Source organism: Oncorhynchus kisutch, linkage group LG23 (genome assembly GCF_002021735.2).
Source record: "Oncorhynchus kisutch isolate 150728-3 linkage group LG23, Okis_V2, whole genome shotgun sequence".
Taxonomy (NCBI): Eukaryota; Metazoa; Chordata; class Actinopteri; order Salmoniformes; family Salmonidae; genus Oncorhynchus; species Oncorhynchus kisutch.
Window position 1 is genome coordinate 35,329,729 of NC_034196.2, and position 13,926 is coordinate 35,343,654.

The following is a 13,926-nucleotide window of genomic DNA, read 5'->3' on the forward strand; positions in this document are numbered from 1 at the left end:
CACATCAGATAAAACACGATCAGATTGAATCCTGGCCTAGGGTCTTATCGTAAGGCCAAATAAGGGAAGCTTTAAATTATGTTGTCTTAAAGCTACAATCCACATTTGGTGAGGTAGCTGCACAGAGTGCCTTCAGAAAACCACATCAGTCTATCCCTATGTATTACGCTGCCTGTGTGTAACTCTGTGGCTGCATTAATTCCTCAAACCGGGAAAGGTTCCAGTGAGTCACAGATCATCCCACTCTGTCTTTCAAAAACATTACATGTTGGTCTAGCGGTCTAAGCCCCTGCCTCCGCTGCAACATGGGTTTGACTCTGGTCCACTGCTATTTCAGTACACTCGTTCCTACATCTATCCAATAAACACAAAATATGAGAGGAGTGGAACTGCATCATCACAACAACAACAAAAAAAAATGAAATGTAACATTTTATTCAGTTGTACAATGTTATAAATGAAAAGTTGTTTTGTTTTAATGTGTCAGATTATCCAGTGCTTATTTTTTTATCAGTTTAAACAAGCTGTTGTTAATTTTCTTCAAGTTCCATTCATACAACAGCATATTGGTAACACTGACAGGAGGAAATGTTGAGGGGTTCAGGGAGAGATGGCGACCCACACAGGGGTAAAGGGAGATCAGGGAGGAAAGGAAACCACAGGTCTGAACTTATTACATACAACTACACCCATTTCAAAACATCTACAAATTCAAAAAGACAAACATTAAGACCTGATAGCTAGTAAAACACACCCGAAACTCGACAAACATCAGCAACCAGAGTGGATAAACAAAAACAACAATGACACACAAACATCAACAACGGATCAACCCACAGAGAGCAACTCAATACTTTGATTTGCATAAACCTTTGTTAGTTTAATAAAGTTACCATGGTTTTGTCCTTTTCCTCACAAATATGGCAAGATGGGGGAACACTCGTAAAAAAGTAAAACAGTGATACCTAAGAAATAAAAAGCCACATAAATACAGTACGTACATAAACAGAATGCAACCAGTCAGAAAACATAACTGAAATTCAACTATTCCTCTCGACTTTCATCACCTGTTTATGACTCAGCCAATATGAGTCACCTTCTGTTAGCATACTGTACAGCAGTCTCTTTCTTTCAAGATTCTTTTTTTATGTTGTGATAGCCAATGGCTAATAACACCTTGGAGAGATAAATATTTGCATCACTCTGGATGATGTTTGCATTACAGCCCTACAGCTGGGGGATTTTACAGGCGGTTTTACTTTTTTCCCCCCATGGCTTTGAAATGTCAAAGTAATGGTGACTAACTATGACTAAATTAGCTTGGTTGAAAAATGAAATAAAACAAGAAGGACCTTTCCTCTATATATTGAGAGTTCAAACCCGGTCTATTATATACACTATATACCCAGATATGCCACCTTATTCGAGCGACTCCTGTCATTTCGCAATGAGAAAGAAAGATAGAGCGTGCAAGGTGAATGGATTCCAAATAGCTAGTGGGAAAAGAGCAACTATAGAGCTAGAATATAGACTATTCACTATTTTTACGACTGTTCCCCTTCTGATGCGCTATATATCCACTCATTTAGCTTTTGGATCCTTTTGCATATGCGTTTGAATTGGCCAGAGACCAAAGTAAGTGTGTTGCGCACCATGAGACAGCAGAGGCTGCTGAGGGGAAGACGGCTCATAAAAATGGTTGGAATGGAGTAAATGGAATGGCATCTTTCCATGTTTGATACCATTCTACTTATTCCACTCCAGCCATTACCACAAGCCCGTCCTCCTCAGTTAAGGTGCCACCAACCTCCTGTGCCATGAGACCATAGAGTAGAGGCATGTGTGCGTGTGTGTGTGTGAGCGTGCGTTTGAGGACGTGTGTGTACGTGTGTGTGTCCCTACGTGGGTTCATCTAGCTCAGCAACTCCAGGTAGGTGACGGGCACCTTGCCCTTCTGGTTGCCCCGCTCTCCCACGAGCCAGTCTGGGTCCATGCCTGGCACTGTGTAGACAGTGATGAGCTGAAACAGAGCGGGCATCACATCAGAGGGGTAATACTACAAAGTAGAATCAAGTAGTTAGCCAGCTAACTTGCCTAAATATTCTGAAATAACTTTTTTATTACTTAGCTTGATAAGCTTGAAAATGGCATGGTCTAATTGACTCACAAACCAAAAACACCCATTTAGACCTTTATTTATTTATTTAAAAAAAATATATATATATATATATATAAAAAAATTTAGCCCTGTTTTCTACCCAATTGGTAGTAGTTACAGTCTTGTCTCATCGCTGCAACTCCCATACGGACTCGGGAGAGGCAAAGGTCGAGAGCCATGCGTCCTCCAAAACCCAACCCGGAAGTCAGCCACACCAATGTGTCGGAGGAAACACCGTACACCTGGCGACCTGGTCAGCGTGCACTGCGCCCAGCCCACCACAGGAGTCAATAGTGCACGATGAGACAAGGATATCCCTACCAGCCAAACCCTCCCTAACAACGCTGGGCCAATTGTGCGCCACCCCATGGGCCTCCCGGTCGCAGCCGGCTGCGACAGAGCCTGGGCTCGAACCCAGAATCTCTGGTGGCACAGCTAGCACTGCGATGCAGTGCCTTAGGCCACTGTGTGAACCTGCTTTGTTGTATAACCCTCAGGCCTGGGCAAGGCCTCATGTGCACACACTTACAACAAATCACTCACCAACACACAACTCCTTAGATATCATATGCTACAGAGATCGACAGGGCTGTAACGAGTTCAGGGTTTTCATATGTTCTTATAGAATTTAAATCACATTCATTTGTTTTCTGAAACAATTCAATTTCCATTAAAAGGGCAATCAGCAGTTCGAACAATAAAATGAACACCCCACCACTGATTTGGTAAACAGCTGAGGGATGGGGCTGGAGAAATGTAACCACTCCCAAACTCATGGACAGAGTTATAGATACAAGGACAGACCATCCATGATATAACAATTATAGTTTTAACTAGGATTTAAGGCTATAGTGTTTGTTTACAAAATAGTAAAACAAGCTTATATTTTAGGTTCTGATGAGCAGGCTCATTAGGCATCGATAAGTGAAATTCTTCAAGAATCAATGGGTATAGAGTACCAGTCAAAAGTGTGGACACACTCATTCCTGGGTTTTTCTTTATTTGTACTATTTTCTACATTGTAGAATAATAGTGAGTACCGGTAGATCAAAACTATGAAATAACACATATGGAATCATGTAGTAACAAAAAAAAAAAAAGTTAAATCAAAATATTTTGTATATTTGAGATTCTTCAAAGTAGCCACCCTTTGCCTTGATGACAGCTTTGCACTCTTGGCATTGTGTTTGTTTACATTGAGCTTCAACAGTGAGCTATAACTAGTGGCAATATTTCTACACACCCCACTTTGCCATACCCTAGGGTTTAGCTGGACCGAACAGTCTGAGTGCACTGAACGATACAGATGCACTGTGACCATGTGCCAATGTACAGTTGAAGTCAGAAGTTTACATACACTAAGGTACATACACTCCAAAAATTTCTTGTTAACAAACTACAGTTTTGGCAAGTCGGTTAGGACATCTACTTTGTGCATGACAAGTAATTTTTCCAACAATTGTTTACAGACAAATTATTTAACTTACAATTCACTGTATCACAATTCCAGTGGGTCAGAAGTTTACTTACACTAAGTTGACTGTGCCTTTAATAAACAGCTTGAAAATTCCAGAAAATGATATCATGGCTTTAGAAGCTTCTGATAGGCTAATTGACATCATTTGAGTCAATTGGAGGTGTACCTGTGGATGTATTTCATGGCCTACCTTCAAACTCAGTGCATCTTTGCTCGACATCATGGGCAAATCAAAATAAATCAGCCAAGACATCAGAAAAAAAATTGTGGACCTCCACTAAAGTATCTATATCCTCAGTAAAACGAGTCCTATATCGACATAACCTGAAAGGCCACTCAGCAAGGAAGAAGCCACTGCTCCAAAACCGCCATAAAAAAGCGAGACTACGGTTTGCAACTGCACATGGGGACAAAGATCGTACTTTTTGGAGAAATGTCCTCTGGTCTGATGAAACAAAAATAGAACGGTTTGGACATAATGACCATTGTTATGTTTGGAGGAAAAAGGGGAGGCTTGCAAGCCGAAGAACAGCATCCCAACTGTAAAGCACAGGGGTGGCAGCATCATGTTGTGGGGGTGCTTTGCTGCAGGAGGGACTGGTGCACTTCACAAAATAGATGGCTTCATGAGGGAGGAAAATTACGTGGATATATTGAAGCCACATCTCAAGACATCTGTCAGGAAGTTAAAGCTTGGTCGCAAATGGGTCTTCCAAATGGACAATGACCCCTAGCATACTTCCAAAGTTGTGGCAAAATGGCTTAAGGACAACAAAGTCAAGGTACTGGACTGGCCATGACAAAGCCCTGACCTCAATCCCATAGAAAATGTGTGGGCAGAACTGAAAAAGCATGTGTGAGCAAGGAGGCTTACAAACCTACTCAGTTACACCAGCTCTGTCAGGAGGAATGGGCCAAAATTCACCCAACTTATTGTGGGAAGCTTGTGGAAGGCTACCCAACACATTTGACCCAAGTTAAACAATTTAAAGGCAATGCTACCAAATACTAATTGAGTGTATGTAAACTTCTGACCCACTGGGAATGTGATGAATGAAATGCAAGCTGAAATAAATCAATCTCTGCTATTATTCTGACATTTCACATTCTTAAAATAAAGTGGTGATCCTAACTGACCTATGACAGGGAATTTTTACTAGGATTAAATGTCAGGAATTGTGAAAAATTTAGTTTAAATGTATTTGGGTAAGGTGTATGCAAACATCCGACTTCAACTCTATCATCTGAGCGGCACTAGTGCTCTCAAATCAAACCTCCATGAGCATTCCACAGGTCCTGTTTATAAGTGAGTGTATTTTTTTTCATCAAGATTAGGAAATGTTTCGTGACACACCTGAGAGATTCTCAAGGCACACCGGTTGAAAACCTGTCCCAGACCCCCCAAAAATCTGGGTCGACCAAGAGTCATCTGTTCGATTGGTCGACTTTTGTATTTTTCCATATATAAACACATCCTATGTGTTTTAATCAAATCAACTATATGCACTGAGCTTGTCTGATGCTTTAAGCGCAACGTTTGATAAAATAATCAACACACAAATGACTAGAGGGAATCCAACCACAATTGACTTGACTGTGCCAGCCCGGGCTCAGCCTTGCTGCGCTGTGTTAAAAACAAATGACAGCGAGTGACTGTGTATCTAGCACCTGTTCTCTCTCTCTCTCTCTCTCTCTCTCTCTCTCTCTCCTCCCTGCTGTAGAGTATCTGAGTGGAGTTCAGCTGTTGGAAGTCCCACTCATCGCTCACTGCACTGTCAGTCACCACTCGTATCACTTGTCGTTGGACGTTCCAGTTCCTCAGGACACTTATTTTTGGTAAATGGCTTCTGCTGTGTGGTGTCCTTGTATGTGCTCACAGCTCAACAAAACCATGTGGCCTTTATATTTTCCGTTAATGAAACTAGCGACAACCCCCAGGAAACTGTGTCCCCTTCTGCTAGTCCAAATGTCAGTGGACACAACGAAACCACCACCTAGTTGCAATAGGTCTCTCAGCTTGGCTTCCATTTCTTATAGGGCATAGGGGTGTCTCGGAACATACTATAGCAAGGTGGTGTGTAGCCTGGTTGAGCTGCACTTGCAAAGTACCGCTTCCCTTCCCATTCTCCCTTAGTTAGGGGCTCATAGTCCAAGTAAACCATTTTAAAGAAAGCCTCATCCAATTGACTTGTTCTCTCCCGCAACAGCACTGGGGCTTTGTGTGAAGAAATGTAATCTTGGAATGCATCTTTCTTCTGCAAAGTTCTTTGCTGCTGATTCTTCTTCTCTAGTAAACTGTCAAAAGTCATACACCATGGCAAGACTGAGCACAGCAACAAGACACAAGGTCGTTATACTGTATCAGCAAGGTCTCTCCCAGGCAGAAATTTCAAGGCAGACAGGGATTTCCTGATGTGCACTCCAAGCTCTTTTGAAGAATCCCAAAGAAACAGTTAACATTTGTGACCGTAGACACAGTGGTCGGCCAAGGAAACTTACTGCAGCAGATGAAAGACACATCATGCTCACTTGCCTTTTCAATCGGAAGATGTCCAGCAGTGCCATCAGCTCAGAATTGGCAGAAAACAGTGGGACCCTGGTATATCCATCTACTGTCCGGAAAAGTCTGGTCAGTAGTGGCCTTAATGGAAGACTCGCGGCCAAAAAGCCATACCTCCTATATGTCAACGAGGCCAAGCGACTCAACTATGCACAAAAACACAGGAACTGGGGTGCAGAAAAATGGAAGCAGGTGCTCTGGACTAATGAGTCAAAATTGAATTATTTGGCTGTAGCAGAAGGCAGTTTGTTCGCCGAAGGGCTGGAGAGCGGTACACAAATGAGTGTCTGTGGGCAACAGTGAAGCATGGTGGAGGTTCAACAGTGAAGCATGGTGGAGGTTCAACAGTGAATGGTGGAGGTTCCTTGAAAGTTTGGGGCTGCATTTCTGCAAATGGAGTTGGGGATTTAGTCAGAATTAATGGTCTCCTCAATGCTGAGAAGTACAGGCAGATACTTATTCATCATGCAATGCCATCAGGGAGGCATCTGAGTGGCCTCAAATTTATTCTGCAGCATGACAACGACCCCAAACATACAGCGAAAGTCATTAAGAACTCACTTTGCATTTAGTAAAAAAAATTAATATTATCAATTAACATGTCTATTTTTGAAAGCATTCCTACTTTACAGCATTTTTTCACACCTGCCTAAAACTTTTGCACAGTACTGTATATGAATGATTTATAAAGCCAGGAACATTTAACAGTTAAGCTATTGATTATAGACCTAATTAAAATTTGAGTTTCCTTTCTCCTCACCTTTCTTAGACAATAAAGCAATGGCAGTTTTCTCGTCTCCTCATTCTGCTGCTGTTCTTAACACCAATACGCTGGTTAACTTTACTATTATGCACATAGCAACGTAGTCTAGGAAAAGGTGCCAATTCAACAGCGCACTGATGTATTTCAGATCCGCGGACAGCAACCACTATCCAACACGCGAGAAAGCACATTAGTTATAAAATAAAATCATTTTTATTAGTATTGCACAATGTAATAAACTCAGCCAAAAAAGAAACGTTCCTTTTTCAGGACCCCGTCTTTCAAAGATAATTCCTAAAAATCCAAATAACTTCACAGATCTTCATCGTAAAGGGTTTAAACACTGTTTCCCATGCTTGTTCAATGAACCATAAACAATTAATGAACATGCAGCTGTGGAATGGTCGTTAAGACACTAACAGCTTACAGACGGTAGGCAATTAAGGTCACAGTTATGAAAACTTGGGACACTAATGAGGCCTTTTCTAATGACTCTGAAAAACACCAAAAGAAAGATGCCCAGGGTCCCTGCTCATCTGCGTGAACATGCCTTAGGCATGCTGCAAGGAGACATGAGGACTGAAGATGTGCCCAAGGCAATAAATTGCAATGTCTGTACAGTGAGACGCCTAAGACAGCGCTACAGGGAGACAGGACGGACAGCTGATCGTCCTCGGAGTGGCAAACTACGTGTAACAACACCTGCACAAGATCGGTAAATCCGAACATCACACCTGCAGGACAGGTACAGGATGGCAACAACAACTGCCTGAGTTACACCAGGAATGCACAATCACTCCATCAGTGCTCAGACTGTTCGCAATAGGCTGAGAGAGGCTGGACTGAGGGCTTGTAGGCCTTGTTGTAAGGCAGGTCCTCACCAGACATCACTGGCAACAACTGCTAGAATCCTGACTAGAACCAAAGAAATGTATCATATTACTCCAGTGCTAGCCTCACGACACTGGCTTCCTGTCAAGGCAAGGGCTGATTTCAAGGTTTTACTGCTAACCTACAAAGCATTACATGGGCTTGCTCCTACCTATCTCTCTGATTTGGTCCTGCCGTACATACCTACACGTACGCTACGGTCACAAGACGCAGGCCTCCTAATTGTCCCTAGAATTTCTAAGCAAACAGCTGGAGGCAAGGCTTTCTCCTATAGAGCTCCATTTTTATGGAATGGTCTGCCTACCCATGTGAGAGACGCAAACTCGGTCTCAACTTTTAAGTCTTTACTGAAGACTCATCTCTTCAGTGGGTCATATGATTGAGTGTAGTCTGGCCCAGGAGTGTGAAGGTGAACGGAAAGGCTCTGGAGCAACGAACCGCTCTTGCGTGGCCGGTTCCCCTCTTTCCACTGGGATTCTCTGCCTCTAACCCTATTACAGGGGCTGAGTCACTGGCTTACTAGGACTCTTTCATACCGTCCCAAGGAGGGGTGCGTCACTTGAGTGGGTTGAGTCACTGATGTGATCTTCCTGTTTGGGCTATGCTTTGGCAAAGTGGGTGGGGTTATATCCTTCCTGTTTGGCCCTGTCCGGGGGTGTCAATGGATGGGGCCACAGTGTCTCCTCACCACTCCTGTCTCAGCCTCCAGTATTTATGCTGCAGTAGTTTACGTGTCAGGGGGTCAGTCTGTTATATCTGGAGTACTTCTCCTGTCCTATCCAGTGTCCTGTGTGAATTTAAGTATGCTCTCTCTAATTCTCTCTTTCTCTCTCTCGGAGGACCTGAGCCCTCGGTCCTCTACCTGACATGATGACTCCTTGCTGTCCCCAGTCCACCTGGCCGTGCTGCTGCTCCAGTTTCAACTGTTCTGCCTGTGATTGTTATTATTATTTGACCATGCTGGTCATTTATGAACATTTGAACATCTTGGCCATGTTCTGTTATAATCTCCACCCGGCACAGCCAGAAGAGGACTGGCCACCCCACATAGCCTGGTTCCTCTAGGTTTCTTCCTAGGTTTTGGCCTTTCTAGGGAGTTTTTCCTAGCCACCGTGCTTCTACACCTGCATTGCTTGCTGTTTGGGGTTTTAGGCTGGGTTTCTGTACAGCACTTTGAGATTTCAGCTGATGTGCGAAGGGCTATATAAATAAATTTGATTTGATTTGAACAACGTTGCCTATGGGCACAAACCCACCGTCACTGGACCAGACAGGACTGGTAAAAAGTGCTCTTCACTGACGAGTTGCGGCTTTGTCTCACCAGGGGTGATGGTCGGATTCACGTTTATCGTCGAAGGAATGAGCATTACACCGAGGTCTGTACTCTGGAGTGGGATCGATTTGGAGGTGGAGGGTCCGTCATGGTCTGGGGCGGTGTGTCAAAGTATCATCGGACTGAACTTGTTGTCATTGCAGGCAATCTCAACGCTGTACGTTACAGGGAAGACATCCTCCTCCCTCATGTGGTACCCTTCCTGCAGGCTCATCCTGACATGTCCCTCCAGCATGACAATGCCACCAGCCATACTGCTCGTTCTGTGCGTGATTTCCTGCAAGACAGGAATGTCAGTGTTCTGCCGTGGCCAGCGAAGAGCCCGGATCGCAATCCTATTGAGCACATCTGGGACCTGCTGGACCGGAGGGTGAGGGCTAGGGCCATTCCCCCCAGAAATGTCCGGGAACTTGAAGGTGCCTTGGTAGAAGAGTGGGGTAACATCTCACAGCAAGAACTGGCCAATCTGGTGCAGTCCATGAAGAGTTTATAACCATATACAATTTCAGTTGTACATCTTAGAGTGATGGACTGTGCCATCCCCGAGACCTCCACAATGGATTAGTCCACTCAGACAGGCGCGAATCAGAAACTTTAGTTTTTTTGCTACTGCTCGACTAAAGAAATGTCGTTCGACCAACAGCCTATCGAACAAACAATCGCCCAGCCAACTAAATGGGTCAGCCCTAAGAGAGAGACAGAGGCTAACTTGTTTAAATGTCCCAGATTATGGGATGCAGTTTGTAACATGCCATTACCAATTGGCATTTTGTAGATAAAAGATTGCAATGTTTGTATTTTGTGGCACGGAATTGATATTTTTTACATAATACAGCATGTTCCAAATGGTTCCCCATAGCAGATGTGGTGAACCATGGCTGCTCCTACCTCGTCGGCCAGTAAGGAGAGCTCACTAGTGTCGTGGGCGTCGTAGTCATACAGGACCTTGGCCTTGCGGTGGCCTGTGGAAGGCTGCTGCACATCCTGGATTTTCAGCGGGCCAGAAGGCTCCCGAGCGATGCCAGGGGTGGAGGTGGAGGCCAGGCATGGGGGTGAGACCCCTGGCAGGGTGGCAGAGGAGACGGGGGAGGGGCATGTGGCAGAGGTAGAGGGGTTGGCGTTCGAGGCAAAAGAGTTTGGGTACCTGGGGTCAGGTTACGGGAGAGGGGAAGAAGAGGGGGTCATAAGTAATAAATTAGGGTGCTAAGGTGATAAAGGAATAATATTTCTCAAGCAAGTACATATTTAGAATGTACAATACCTCCAGAAAGTATTCATACCCCTTCACTTATTCCACAATTTGTTGTCTTACAGCCTGAATTGAAATTGGATTAAGGATTTTTTGTTTTACCCATCTATACACAATACCCCATAATTGCAAAGTAAAAAAATGTTGTTGTTGAAATCTTTGCAAATGTTTTGAAAATGAAATACAGAAATATCTAATTTACGTAAATATTCACCCCCCTGTGTAAATACTTTGTAGAAGCACCTTTGGCAGTGATTATAGCTGTGAGTCTTTCTGGGTACATCTCTAAGAGCTTTCCAAACCTGGATTGTGCAACATTTGTCATTATTCTTAAACAAATTATTCAAGCTTTGTCAAATTGGTTGTAGATTGTTGCTAGACAACCATTTTCAGGTATTGCTATAGATTTTCAAGTGGATTTAAGTCAAAATTGTAACTCAGCTACTCAGGAACATTCACTATCTTCTTAGTAAGAAACTCCAGTGTAGATTTGTCCTTGTGTTTTAGATTATTGGCCTACTGAAAGGTCAATTCATCTCCCAGTGTCTGGTGGAAAGCAGACTGATCCAGGTTTTCCTCTAGCATTTTGCATGTGCTTAGCTCCATTCAATGTATTTTTTAACCTGAGAAACTCCCAAGTCCTTAATGATTACAAGCATACCCATTACATGATGCAGCCACCACTATGCTTGAAAATAAGGAGAGTGGTACTCAGGAGTGGAGGCTCCTCCTCAGTGAATTTCATAACATTTTAAATAGTGAAACATTAAAAGAAATTATGCATTTTAGATAAAACTATGCTAAATATATTCACGTCACCAAATAATTGATAAAACGCACTGATTTGTAATGAAGGTCATGTTATGTTGCCTAGCTGGCTATGATTATTCAACACTGGAACTCTTCCAAGTCAAGGTAACCTTTTGGTTTTATTAATTTATTGCCACCGGGGCCCGCCAGTTTAATGCTGAACTGCTTGCTAACTATACACTGTACTGCATGACAGGTTTGTAACAGGTTTACTAACACGTTAGTTCTAGTAGCTATGTTGACTTAACCTTAGCTAATATTGCAACGATGTAGGCTGTGTGTAGCAGTTAGCCATTATGATATGAAAGTTTGGCCACAGACAGCTTATGTGTTGTGCACTGAAGTCCACACGTAGATGCGAGTAGGAATTATCCAATGATCAAAGGGATCATGCTGTTTGTATATGGCTGCTATGAAAGTGAACAGTGTTTGCGTGTGATCAGGGGTGTATTCACTCCCCCGATTCTGTTGAAAAACCTTTCTAAAATGGAAGCAAACATAACTGAATGTGTCCAATAGAAACTCTCGTTTGCAACTGTTGGACTAATGATTACACCCTAGATCAGCTAGATGCAGGCAATATTGTGCAAGGCGGTATTGAATGTGTCAATGTCTGTCACCTTGATTACAAAAATGTCTCTCGACTTGTGCATGTACGTTGTAAACTTTCATTTATAGGCTAGGTTTCAGCAACCTCATGATGGGTTTAGGGAACATTTTTGTATCATGTATATCAAATCAAAAGTTTATTTTCACATGCGCCGAATACGACGTAGACCATACAGTGAAATGCTTACTCACAGGCCCTAACCAACAGTTCAATTTTTAAGTCAAAAAAAGGTATTAGGTGAACAATAGATAAGTCAAGAAATAAAAACAATAGTAAAAAGACAGTGAAAAATAACAGTAGCGAGGCTATATACAGTAGCGAGGCTATAACAGTAGCAAGGCTATATACAGTAGCGAGGCTATAACAGTAGCAAGGCTATATACAGTAGCGAGGCTATAACAGTAGCAAGGCTATATACAGTAGCGAGGCTATAACAGTAGCAAGGCTATATACAGTAGCGAGGCTATAACAGTAGCAAGGCTATATAAAGGCACTGGTTAGTCGGCCTATTTGAGGTAGTATGTACATGTAGGTATGGTTAAAGTGACTATGCATATATGATAAACAGAGTAGCAGTAGCGTAAAAGAGGGGTTGGCGGGTGGCGGGACACAATGCAGATAATCCGGGTAGCCAAAGTGTGGGGGCACCGGTTAGTCAGGCTAATTGACGTAGTATGTACATGTAGGTATGGTTAAAGTGACTATGCATATATGATAAACAGAGTAGCAGCAGCGTAAAAGAGGGGATGGGGGGGCAGGACAATGCAAATAGTCCGGGTAAACACTTGATTAACTGTTCAGGAGTCTTATGGCTTGGGGGTAAAAGCTGTTGAGAAGCCTTTTGGTCCTAGACTTGGAGCTCCGGCACCGCTTGCCATGCGGTAGTAGAGAGAACAGTCTATGACTGGGATGGCTAGGGCCTTCCTCTGACACCACCTGGTGATGAGGTCCTGGATGGCAGGCAGCTTAGCCCCAGTGATGTACTGGGCCGTACTCACTACCCTCTGTAGTGCCTTGCAGTCGGAGGCCGAGCAGTTGCCATTCCAGGCGGTGATGCAACCAGATGCTCTCGATGTTGCAGCTGTAGAACCATTTGAGGATCTGAGGACCCATTTTAGTTTCCTGAGGGGGAAATAGGCTTTGTCGTGCACTATTCACAACTGTCTTGGTGTGTTTAGACCATTCTAGTTTGTTGGTGATGTGGACATCAACCTGCTCCACTGCAGCCCCGTAGATGAGAATGGGGGCGTGCTCAGTCCTCCTTTTCCTGTATTCCACAATCATCTCCTTTGTCTTGATTACGTTGAGGGATAGGTTGTTATTCTGGCACCACCCAGCCAGGTCTCGGATCTCCCTACATGCTGTCTCGTCTGCAAACTTAATGATGGTGTTGGAGTCGTGCCTGGCCACGCAGTCGTGGGTGAAGAAGGAGTACAGGAGGGGACTGAGCACGCACCCCTGAGTGGCTCCAGTGTTGTCGATCTGCGTGGAGGATGTGTGTTGCAACCTACCCTTACCACCTGGGGGCGGTCTGTCAGGAAGTTCAGGATCCAGTTGCAAAGGGAGGTGTTTAGTCCCAGGATCCTTAGCTTAGTGATGAGCTTTGATGGTACTATGGTGTTGAACGCTGAGCTGTAGTCAATGAATAGCATTCTCACGTAGGTGTTATTTTTGTCCAGGTGGGAAAGGGCAGCGTGGAGTGCAATAGAGATTGCATCATCTGTGGATCTGTTTGGGCGGTATGCAAATTGGAGTGGCACTTCATGGCTACAAACATGAGTGCTATGGGTCGGTAGTGATTTAGGCAGGTTACCTTAGTGTTCTTGGGCACAGGGACTATGGTGGTCTGCTTGAAACATGTTGGTATTACAGACTCAATCAGGGACATGTTGAAAATGTCAGTGAAGACACCGCGTTGGTAGGATATTCGTGATTGTACCTCGTCTAATTTATTGTCCAAGTAATAATGACGGTAACGGGAGCTTTCCCACTAGCCGTCTGCGGATCCTTACGAGGCACCCCGCTCTGTGTCCTCTGTATCTGCGTCTCTAACTCTTGCCAATGACAGGGATGTT

The 13,926-nt window shown here is 43.8% G+C and overlaps 1 protein-coding gene across 16 annotated transcripts in view; it reads right to left on the bottom strand.

Annotated features, from left to right (window-relative positions):
* Window positions 1-419: 419 nt before the first annotated feature.
* The window catches only part of sh3glb2b (SH3-domain GRB2-like endophilin B2b), a 45,930-nt gene continuing 32,423 nt past the window's right edge, over window positions 420-13,926 (bottom strand). For all 16 annotated transcript variants that reach the window (XM_031802732.1, XM_031802728.1, XM_031802736.1 and 13 more), the window contains 2 exons: window positions 10,071-10,326; window positions 420-2,020 (listed from right to left, as the gene is read on the bottom strand). In XM_031802732.1, coding sequence (XP_031658592.1) covers window positions 1,913-2,020; window positions 10,071-10,326 — 364 coding nt within the window. In that variant the 3' untranslated portion in view covers window positions 420-1,912. The remainder of the gene's footprint in view (window positions 2,021-10,070; window positions 10,327-13,926) is intronic.